The sequence below is a fragment of the Telopea speciosissima genome, chromosome 1 (genome assembly GCF_018873765.1).
Source record: "Telopea speciosissima isolate NSW1024214 ecotype Mountain lineage chromosome 1, Tspe_v1, whole genome shotgun sequence".
Lineage (NCBI taxonomy): Eukaryota > Viridiplantae > Streptophyta > Magnoliopsida > Proteales > Proteaceae > Telopea > Telopea speciosissima.
In genome coordinates, this window is record NC_057916.1 from 82,089,382 (window position 1) to 82,101,608 (window position 12,227).

Sequence of the window (12,227 nt, forward strand, 5' to 3'; positions counted from 1 at the left end):
GTCAAAACAGTACTGCAAAATATGGGGCTTCTAGAAGCTGCTAAAGGAATGGCTTGATGAAAACAAATTGGCTTGTCCAATTCTGTCCCATAGTTAGGGACTGGTTAGGCTCGAGCTGACTGTTCTTGGCTGTACTGGATCTTCTTCCTTCGATTGTATGTCAGCCCATGCACGGGGCTGGGATCTACATCAACTCTCCCCCTCTTAGAAAAAATTTGACCTCGATCGAATTTTGAAGATGATAGGGGTAAGCTTGGTGTGGTGAATGTCAAATTTCTGTCCAAACTAATATTCTTGCAGCTCCTCGAAGATACAGATGTAATCCAGAATGTGTGGAGTTCGTTCTTCAAAGTACTTTGGTGGAATAACAAATTCCTCGTGCTCAACTTCCACATCATCCGCTGCCTCAACTTTGCTTGCTTTAAATTCTTCAATGTAAGCCTCGACATTCGGAACATCAAGGACTGACTCTTTCATGACGACAGAAATTGCTGGAACTTCAACATTAACTTCATAGATGTCATTGTTGTCATCCAGGGTGTCTTCACACCCTTCTCCTTCAAGGGCGGCATCAACAGCCCAATCATCATCATGCTATGGTTCACACACCAGCATCTCCGAAATGGATTCAATGGCTGTGATTATTGAGTCTGTCTTCTCTTTGTTGCTCTTCCATCTTTAAAATTTCAACGACTTCCATGGTAGTCTGTCTGCTTTGAAACCAATTTAATGTAAGGTTAAATCACGAATTATCTAACCCTAGGCAGGATCTTGATCTCAATCAATAAACTTCAGATTAAGGGAACAAATCAGCAAATAAAACAAAAGATAGAAGAGAAGATGGAGGGATAAAAGGGTAATGGGGATAGAGGGCTGTCTCAGCCGTGGGCCTCTCACCCTCAACTCTCTCTGTTGATTTCTCAGCCTTTTTCAGGACAACGGTTTGCAAAAGCAAGCTTCATTTTGTTTCATTCATTCTATTCTTCCAAAAACTTACAATAAGGCCACTATATATAGTTAGGGCTTAGCCAAGAGAATAGTAGCTGTGGTCAAAACAGTACTGCAAAATATGGGGCTTCTAGAAGTTGCTAAGAAACTGCTTAGAACCTGTTGAGAAGCTATTGCTGAGAAGCTACTTAGAATCTGTTGCTGAGAAATTGCTTAGAAGCTGCTGAGAACGTGAATGGAAGGTGGAAGACAAACCAGCATAGGACACAAAGTTAGAAATGGGGTGTTGGGTACAAGTGTACAACTTTGAACACCCTTACAATGAGCAATAGGAATATCAAGACCAGAATTCAGAAGGAGGTGCTAAAGAAGAAGAAGTACTTGTTGCAGGATCAACTGGCGAAGAAGTAGATAGAGCAGAGGCAGCTAAAGTGGAGGGGGGGCATACTTTTCATTGGTGAGGTTGAAATATAATAGGAGGTGGTGCCAGTGATGAGGCAGCCTGTAGAACATGGTTAACAATAGACTGAACAACAGAAACGGGAAAATCATCATCCAACTCAGACACAGTAAAAGAAGAACTCTCATAGGGGGATTCAAAGAGGGAAACATCAGCAGTAACAAAGTATTTTTGCAATTCAAAAGAAAAACAGCGATAACCCTTTTGAGTGCAAGAATAACCAACAAACATACACTTAAGAGCTTTGGGAGTTAGATTTAGGTTAAGGAAGTAAGTAGAAGAGGAGAAGAAGTTAGAGGAAGAAGAGGAAGACAAGAGAAGAGGGAAGAGAAGAATAGAACAAGTTTTGGTTGTAATCGATTGTGTTGGAGAGACTTCTCCATACACCCTATATTCATTCAATCATAACTAATAGAGAATTACATCCACCTCCCTAGGGAAGTAAAAGGGAAATAAAGAAAAAACAGAATTACATAATAAGGCAACTAGTAATATAACTAGTTCCTAAACTATCCCTATTACATGACTTCTAATACTCCCCCTCAAGTTGAAGACTATATATCATGCATTCCCAGCTTGCTTAGGAAAGAGCTAAACTGAGGAGAGCCAAGAGCTTTGGTGAAGATATCTGCCAACTGATCACCAGTCTTCACAAAAGGAGTACAAATACAACCAGAGTCTATCTTCTTCTTGATGAAATGCCTATCAACCTCAATGTGCTTAGTCGAGTCGTGTTGCACTGGGTTGTGGGCAATAATGATGGCAGCCTTGTTATCACAGTAAAGTCTCATGGGTCCTTCAGTGTCAAATCCCAGTTCTTGAACAAGTCTCTTCAGCCAGATGAGCTTACACACTCCGTGTGCCATAGCTCTAAATTCTACCTCGACACTAGATTTGACCACAACATGCTGTTTCTTGCTCCTCCATGTGACTAAGTTACCTCCCACAAAGGTACAATAGCCGGAGGTAGATCTCTTGTCTGTAATGGAACCAGCCCAATCGACATCTGTGAAGCCTTCCACTCTTAAGTGGTTGTGCCTTGCATACAACTGTCCTTTCCTTGGAGAGGACTTCAAATACGTTAGAATGTGATACACAGCATCCAAATGGCCACTCTTGGGAGCATGCATGAATTGGCTGACAACTCTTACTGCATAAGAGATATCTGGCCAAGTCATAGAGAGATAGATAAGCTTCCCCACTAGCCTTTGATACTTCCCCGCATCAACAAGAGAAGAACCACAATCCTCTCCTAGTTTGTGGTTCTGCTTAATAGGAGAGTTTGCTGGTTTACAACCTAACATCCCTGTCTTTGTTAACAGGTCAAGAACAAACCTCCTCTAACATATGTTGATTCCTTTCTTAGTCCTTGATACTTCTATTCCTAAGAAGTACTTTAAGGGACCTAGATCTTTGATCTCAAACTGTTGTGCCAAGTAGCTCTTCAATTTAGCTATCTCAGCTGTATCATCTCCTGTGACCACAATATCATCAACATCGACAATGAGAGCTATGATAGTACCATTACTCCGCTTGGTAAAGAGAGTATGATCAGCTTGGCTCTGGGAGTATCCAATCTTCAGAATAGCCTGTTGGAAACGCTCAAACCATGCCTTTGGTGACTGTTTGAGACCATATAGAGCCTTCTTAAGGAGGCACATTTTCCTTTCAGCTGAAGGCATCTTGAAGCCTGGTGGAGTTTGCATGTACACTTCCTCTTCCAAGTCACCATGAAGGAAGGCATTCTTCACATCCAGCTGATATAAAGGCCAATCTTTATTGGCAGCCAAAGATAAAAGAACTCTTATTGAGTTATGCTTGGCCACAGGGGCAAATGTCTCTTGGTAGTCAATGCCATAGACTTGACTGTACCCCTTGGCCACCAACCTTCTTTGTATCTGTCAATACTGCTATCAGATTTATACTTGTGTAGACCCATTTGCATCCAACTGGGACACGTCCCTTGGAAAGGTCAACAAGTTGCCAAGTACCATTCTTCTCAAGTGCCATCATCTCCTCAGACATGGCTTGTCTCCACTTTGGGTCAGACATAGCATCAATGACATTCTTGGGAATGGAAGCAGTAGAGAGAGCAGTACTAAACGCAAGGTCTGTAGGAGAAATTGCATCATAGGAAACAAACTGGGATATAGGATTAGTACAAGTTCTTTTCCCTTTCCTAATAGCAATAGGAAGGTCCAAATCAGATGGAGGAGAAGAAATGTCACCTAATTGATAAGGATGAATCTCAGGATGTGGATCTGGATCTGAAGAGGACTCTTGGTAGGTCTTCTTTCTTGTATTATGCAAGCTTTCACCTTTTTTGTATGTAATGTGGTAATCCTTCTCCTTATCAGAACCACTTTCAACAACCAAATCTGTATTCCCCCCTGGTTGGTCATCAACCTCAAGCACATCTACAGTCCTGTGTTTTCCAATGTCAAGCATAAAAGGAGATGTAAGTAGAGGAGAAAGGAAGAAATCCTCAGTAGCCTGTTCACTCCCACAATTCTCCCCCTAAAGAGGATGTTGAGAAGGGACAAAGAAGGGGACTGATTCAAGAAAAGTAACATCCTTGGAAATGATACATCGGCGGGAAGAAGGATGATAACAGTTGTACCCCTTGGTAGTAGAAGAGTACCCAAGGAAGAGACACTTGAGAGCTTTGGGGTCAAGTTTAGTGTGAGTAGATTTGTTAACATGCACATAACAAACACAACCAAAAACTCGAGGAGGAAGAGAAAAAGCAGAGGCCTTGGGAGATAAGATGTCCAAGGGAGATTTGAAATTAAGAAGCTTGGTAGGCATACGATTGATGAGAAAGGAGGCAGTGAGAAGAGCAGCGGACCAGAAGGTCTTGGGAACATGCATGCCAAACAATAGACTATAGGTGACCTCCAGAAGATGGCGATTTTTCCTCTCAGCAACCCCATTTTGTTGGGGCGTGTCAACACACGCTAGCTGATGGATAATGCCATGAGTAGTAAAGAAGGTTTGAAGACCACCAAACATGTACTCTTCCCCTTTATCAGATCGCACAATTTTGATGCAGGTCTCAAATTGAGTAAGGATCATTTGGTAAAAATTCTGAAAGGCATCACAAACATCACTCTTATGCTTCAAAAGTACAGTCCATGTGGCACGGGGAAAATCATCAACAAATGACACAAAGTAACGAAAGCCAAATAAAGAAGTAGTAGGGAAAGGACCCCAAACATCAGTATGCACAATATGAAAAGGGGCAACAGTTCTATTACCATGATAAGGATATGAAGACCGACAATGTTTGGCAAACATACATGGTTCACATTGAAAAACATGAGAAGAGGCAGTAGATGAAAATAAGTGAGGCAATTGTTTCCTCATTACTACAAAAGATGAATGGCCAAGACGGCGATGCCATAACATAACAGAATCCACAAAACTACTATCATTGCGACCACACACATAGGAATGAGCTGTGGGCAAAAGCGGATAAAAAAAGTAGAGGCCTTATTCCTCACGTCCACTACCAATAATCCTCTTCGTCACCAAATCCTGAAAAAGACAGTGAGAAGGAAAAAAAGTGACACAACAGTTGAGAGATTTAGTCAAATGACTCACAGATAAAAGATTCAGTGTAAGGTTAGGGACATGAAGAACAGAAGAGAGGGAAATAGATGATGTCACAAGGATATTACCCTTACCAGATATAGAGGAAAGGGAGCCATCAGCTACCCTAACCTTGTCCTTACTAGAGCAAATGGTATAGGAATCATAATAATGAGACGTACCAGTCATGTGGTCCGTGGCACCTGAGTCAATGACCCAAGAATGGGCAGCAGTGGAAGCTGAGGTGGAGACCTGTAAAGCTGAGGATGATGAGGATCCAGCCATACTAGATGTAGAAGATGTGCTCAACTGTGACACAACCCTACGAACCACTGCATCCATAAAGGTGGAGTCATCCTGTGGGGCATCAGCCTCAGTTGTCACGGAATGAGCTCGAGCTCCCCCTCTACGGCCACCACGACCACGCATACCAGGAGGACAACCATGGAGAGACCAACACCTATCCTTGGTGTGTCCAGTGCGTCCACAATGATCACATTTAAATTTGTCTCGCCCAACTCCGCTGGCACCAACTATCTCCACAGTACTAGCTTCCTCACAGTTAGGCCTTGGGCCTCTACCACCTCCACGGTTGTCTCGAACAGAACTAGAAGTAGAATTGAGGGCAGACCTCTCATGAGATGATGCAGGTGCTGGTGCCATAGTAAGCCGCCGAGTCTCCTCACTCTGTAGGTAATTGCAAACCTCACTAAGAGAAGGGAGAGGAGATTGGCCTAACAATTGGAGTCTAACTGGCTCATAGTCAGGATTCAGACCACCAAGTAAAAAGAAGACACGCTCCTTTTCAAGAGTCTGATACACCTTAGCCTCATCCTCTAGGTTGGTTAAATGAAGGTCTCTGTAGTGATCATACTCCTCCACAAGACTAAGAAACACACTGTAGTACTCAGAAATAGTGCTGTCACGTTGCTTCAATGAGTGAATTTTTTGATGGAGTTGATAGACTTTGGCTGTGTCACCTACTCTGTCAAAGGCTACAAAGACACTATCCCAGATAGCTTTGGTAGTTTCCTTCCTTATAAACCTTCTCCCAATCTCAGGCTTCATGGAGAAGATCAACCATGTCATAACGGTGGAATTTTCGGTCTCCCATTTGTCAAAAGTGGGAGAACTAGCCTCTGGAGCCTTGATAGTGCCTGTGATATTTCCAAGTTTTCCCCTACTCCTAAGGGAAAGTCTCACAGAGTGTAACCAATCCAAGTAATTGGTACCATCGAGTTTCATAAAAGAAATCTGTTGGTGAGTATTCTCATAAACCAACTGAGGAGCTGTTGAAGGAGGCTGTGAATTAGCCGAACCAAGCTTAGAAGACTCTGTACCAGCCATCATATAAGGGAAATGGTAATTGACCATAAACCAGATAAAAAACAGCAAGTGGGGAGTATAAACTCAACCCAAATAGGGATTTCCAATACAAAAAAACAGAAATTCCAGCTAGGATGAAGCTTCACCCTAACACTCTCTCCGGAGTAAAATAGCTTACACAAGCTTCAAGATTGCAAATACAGATATGCATAATCATCTCTCAACCAAACAAGAAGTCCAAAGTACCCTAAATGCAAGAACAACATTATCGGGTTTACCTGGGCAGAAAAAGAACACCACAAAACTGAGTTGTGCTCAATAAGGAGATTCATCCATCAATAAAGGACACCAGAGGAAGAGAGAGGATCCTTTTACGATCCTGATGGGCTACTCCAACCACCAAGTCCATCCCCAAATAAGGAGGAACCAAGGTCTGCAACCTGCAACAGCGGAAATCTGGGCAGAAACTTGATCCTGCGAAAAGGGGCTGTGCTCAGATTGGGTCTTCAAGCAGCAAGAGGAAGCACAAGTCACTTAAATAACACTCTTGGGCAATTCTACTGAGCTATTCCAATCCTCAAACCCATGCTAGAAGAAGAAGATACAGAGACTGCAATGGAAGGCTGGCGGTAATCCTAGCACAGGCTAGCAAAGCTTCAAATCATCAAATGGGCTGCATTAAGGCTCAAACAGCAGCAGTAATAACTAGAATAGAACATTCTGAACCTATTCCATAGTGTTCTCACAGATTCTTTACATAGGAGGCTTCTCCTTGAAACCCTTTATGCCCTAGGATTTCAAAGAGAAGGAAAAAAATGGAAACAAGAAGCTAGATTTGACTCTCAAACCGTAAGGCTCTGATACCAAGTTAGATTTAGGTTAAGGAAGTAAGTAGAAGAGGAGAAGAAGTTAGAGGAAGAAGAGGAAGACAAGAGAAGAGGGAAGAGAAGAATAGAACAGGTTTTGGTTGTAATCGATTGTGTTGGAGAGACTTCTCCATACACCCTATATTCATTCAATCATAACTAATAGAGAATTACATCCACCTCTTTAGGGAGGTAAAAGGGAAATAAAGAAGAAAAAACAGAATTACATAATAAGGCAACTAGTAATATAACTAGTTCCTAAACTATCCCTATTACATGACTTCTACCATTGGGATCCAACTTTGAAACACCAGGACGATGATCACGAATAAAGCAAACACTGCCAAACACCCGTAGTGGTAAAACAAAGGCATAGAAGGAAATAACAAAGAAAAGGGAGTACCACCATGTAAAATAGAAGATGACATGCGGTTAATGAGGTAACACGCAGTCAAAACAGCGTCCGCCCAAAAAGTTTTAGCCACTTTCATCTAAAATAAAAGAGATCGAGTGACTTCCAGTAAATGTTTATTCTTCCTTTTGGTTACACCATTTTGTTGTGGGGTGTCCGCACAAGAGGGCTGATGAATAATACCACGTTGCACTATCAAATCAGCAAAGGGAGGCAGAAATGTCTATTATCGTTTACGGCTTGTGGTCTATCCCTTCCCCCTTTGTCTTGCCTAGGTCTAGGCCTCCCTTCCCCCTCTTCCCCCACCCTCTTCTCTATCGGACAAGACCATATGGAACCTCTCCCCCAATGGCCTTTTTAGCTCTAGATTGGCTTGTAATTTTGTTCGTCTCTAAGCTCCGGAGGTTCTCTTGCATAAACTCATCTGGTTCAAAGGTCACATTCCAGAACAACTGCCTTCTCACCCAAGCTTTTCTTCTGCACCGCCACATCCATGTTTCCCCTGCTTGTATCCTTTGTTGGAACGGTTTTGAAGACATTGATCACCATTTCTTCTCTTGCCCTTTCACCTCCCCTATTTGGAAGAAAGCCCTCCAATCCATATGGCCCCGCCCGAGAAGGCCTTTACCTTTTTCCTGTGAGTGGCTTTGGATGGATTTGACTTTTACAGGTAGTTCTATTCATGATTCAGCAGGTAAACTTGTGCTAGGGGCTGTCAATTCTCATATTTGGATGGAAAGAAATCTTAGAGGATGGACTTCCAATTCCCGATCTTTTGATATGATTTGGAAAGCCATCTTCTTTGATGTTAGCTCTAAGCTGCAGATTCTTCATTTTGGCTCTTGTTGACTCTCCTAGAAATAGGCACATTGCTTCATTTTGGAGCTTAGATGTTTCTTTTATTCAGACTCATAGCCCGCCCCTTTAGGGCTTGGGTCTTTGTATAGCTCCCCCCCCTCTCTTCTCCATGTGTATTCTCCTCCCCCCCCCCCCCCTTCTTTTCTGTCTCGTTTTTGGTAACTCATTTTTATTCACCAAAAAAAAAAAAACAAATTTTTTTGTGTGGTTTACATTATTTGGTCATTTAGATCAAACAACAGATAGACTTACTGAAAATTCTGTTAGCTTTGGATTGGTTGGCCCACCTGTAAATTAATACAGAATAGACCATTGTACAAATTACTATTGGAAATTCTACTTTGCTGCCCGAACAGCTGTAATCAGAGAGCCCTCTCTGTCTTTGCATTGAGATGGTCAACTGTCAAATTAAAAAAAAAAAATTACTTCTTCAGTTCTGAGTTTTCTCCCTTTTAACAGAAACTTGCTTTTGAATATTATTTTTCTTTGGCTCGTCAGATATCTGTTTGTTGAGATGTGTTGTTTTATTAGCAAATTTTGTTAGTCTCCAATGCTTTTATTTTTTTTTAAAGTGTCTTTAAAATTGCTCAGCTCGTAACTTTTCTTTGGATGGAATTCTTGTGCTGATATACTGTTTGCTTTGGTAGAATGCTTGTAAGAATGGATGGTTTCTGGGTAATGATAATGAGGAGCTTCTTACCCTGGCGAATGAGGTTTCAAACATTTCTTAATTTTGGATTCTTCTTGTATTTGGTTCGTTGTTGCGCACCCTCTTATATACATATGTGCCTAAATCTAGTCTATTTCTATATATAGATAGTGAGCGGCTTCTGTAGCTCAGGAGACATAAATATTGAACCAAGCTCTGCCTCTGCCTTTTCCGCTATTCCAGGAATTATGTCCAGGTATGGCTTTCTTCTTTCCTTTTTACCCCTTCTAAGAATAAAGGTTTTATCAATTGTTAAGCTAGAAAGGCAGCAAAAGAAATTCGAGCTGTCACTAAACCATACACAGCAATGCAAAAGACACTACGGGAAAAAAGGGGTATTGGCTCTTATATTTTACCAAAAAAAAGTATTGGCTCTTATATGAGAAATGGTCTGAGTGCTGATATTTTTACTAATGGGTGCCAAAAAAATGATTAGCTGTCTTGCTTTCTCTGCTGTTCTTTTTTCTGGAAGGTTATTGTTCTTGAAAGATCTCCCATTCTGGGCCAGCTACAGACTCATAGGAACAGCTGTCAGAATAAAAGACTGTATCTTCTTCCCTCTTCTAATGATGCCTCTAAATGCCACCCTTTAAGATGTTCCAGCAGCCTGGGAGGCACCTCCTAAACCAACCCAAAGAATCTTAGACAGATCCACAGGCTTCCATTGCAGAGGGATAATACAGCAGTAACTGGTAACATGCATGTAACAAGGCATTAAGAATCATAAGCCGTCTAGATCGTGATTTTTCAAAATATTGTCGAGTTGAGCTACTTAGACTGAACATTTTGACCTTAGAAGGGACTGCTGTAACCAAGATAGCCAGTAGACTAGGGCAATGAATTAGGGATTGTTTGGTCATGTCACGCATGATTGTGAGCCGCCCCATACTCTTGAGCATTCTTATCAATAATCATCTCTTCCCCTTCGAATCTTGTAGCCAGAGACCACATTCAAAAGATGAACAAACAATCTAGTTTCCAGTTATTAAGATTTGTCCTTAGGACTGAATCCCAATTGATACTTCCATTATGCTTCTTTTCATGATATGAGCCACTACTGCATCCTTGTCTGCTGACATTTTAAACAAATCTGGGAGTGATTAGAGGTTGTGATGCCGTCGAGGTTCCAGGTTTCGACCCTGGCTAAAACCGAAACATGTTTAAACCTGGGATTTTTCTAGGTCAAAATTGAAACCTAGGTTTTGAGGCCCAGAAATGGTTTTTTGACCTCTCTTTTTTTTTTTTTTTGGGTGTTGCCTATATATACACCTATTCCATGAATCAGTTTTACAAAGAAACTGCCCAAAATGGTACTCGTGTTTGAACCCAAGTTTGCTAGTGTACACTGAATGCTGCTGTACAACCCTATTATAAACACTGACTACATATAATTTAGCTACTAGAAATGTAAGTATGCAATCAAAACAATCAAAACATACATTAGATTAGGGAAATATAAGGATACAACACTCACTACTCACTACATGGAGGCCACGAGCTGCATACCACTGAAGATGTTGTTGACGCTCTTCTGAATGCAGCACATAATCCCAATCCCATGACATTTTTTGTGCCAAGTAGTCCTGATAGTCCATGATAGCCCTCCTATAATCCGCATCATCAACATACCGAAGGTATTCCAACGTATGGAATGGCTCACTGAGATTGGAACTGGATAGAGCAGATGCTGTCGACGAAAGATTGCCCAGTACGTGACCCACCCTACTCAGTGAGATGGATAGAAATCAAGTGATTTGGAAAAAAACTGCAAGTTTTTGGCAAAATCACCCTTGGCTGTGTCAAAACTTGCGTAATATAAGCTCTTGATCGAAACTTGTCGAAATATGACAGGTTTCGATTGAAACCTGTGATTTTTATTGACCGATTCAACCACGTTTTGGTCAAAACTTGCGAAACCTGTCGAAAGAGGGTCTAAACTTGGACCAAACCAGTTTCAACCTTGGTATCGTTTCGGAGCATATCGAAACTGAGTTGTCCCGGTTGAAACGGCAGGTTTTGACCGAAAGTTGATCTTATCAGCTCCATCAGACCGCCTGCCTCCACAATGAAGCTTTTGGCCACTGCTTCCACTGCAGGACAGGAGTAGAAGTGAGTGCTTCAGGTGGAGTTGCTTTGACGTTCTCAACCTGGTTTGGATCGTTTGACTATGGCTCGTCGTTCGTTCACACCCAAGAAGGATACCTGGCTTGCTTGGTGGAAGTTCAATCTTTACGGGGTAGCCAAGCACTGACACAGGTAGAGCGCACCTACACAAACATGGGTATGATTCCATGTTTGCTTTCGCGAAAAGAAAGAACTCGAAAACCATCCGAGACTGTTACATCGTCCAGAGGGGGCGAAGGTTGAGACCGGAAACTAAACTGGAAGCCGGTTTGAGGTTCACCGATTGACCTAATTCATTCCGTGTTAGGTTACCTGGCGCAGTGGACACGGACCTAATCCTTAAAGAGATAGGCTATAGTAAGAGGTCCGCTGCGTCCCTGCTACAAACAACAGCGAACAGGAACAGTCGGAGGCTGCCATGACTTATACTTCGACGTTGGCTCCATACTGGATACAAGCCTAGAGAACCCTAAGAAGAAAGAAGCTTCATTTAGGTTATCTAGGTATCCAGGAGGAGAAAGAGATTAGGCATGGTTAGCACTCAGCTAACTTTAGGAGATGTTTCATTCTCCCCTTTCCTCATAAGGCGTGGTTCTGTCCACTTCTTCTTCTTGAAGAGAAATATAGGCTCACTGGAATGGCATGGTTTTTCAAGCAAGTCAACCCCCTGGCTTGGCCCTACCTTCTAATCCTTCTTTCACTAACTACTACCTCAATGTCATCTCTTCGCCACCTAGGGCTGTTCGCCCATTAAAGTGGTATGTGAACTGGGTTCATTAAAATTGCCCACATCTGAATTGAATTATTTGTGGTTAAAGAATCTCTTTCTACTTGCTCTAGAACAATTAGGAGATTCTCTAAAAGAAATATGGGATTTTGGCAGCAACATGATATTGGGTGGTGGCGATGAATGTGTGCTCTGGTTGTTGAAGT

At 42.0% G+C, this 12,227-nt stretch overlaps 1 protein-coding gene across 5 annotated transcripts in view; it reads left to right on the forward strand.

The window, feature by feature from the left end:
- LOC122646676 (E4 SUMO-protein ligase PIAL1-like) overlaps positions 1-12,227 on the forward strand; it is a 96,892-nt gene that overhangs the window by 57,966 nt on the left and 26,699 nt on the right. For all 5 annotated transcript variants that reach the window (XM_043840283.1, XM_043840277.1, XM_043840270.1 and 2 more), the window contains 2 exons: positions 9,109-9,174; positions 9,278-9,366. In XM_043840283.1, coding sequence (XP_043696218.1) covers positions 9,109-9,174; positions 9,278-9,366 — 155 coding nt within the window. The remainder of the gene's footprint in view (positions 1-9,108; positions 9,175-9,277; positions 9,367-12,227) is intronic.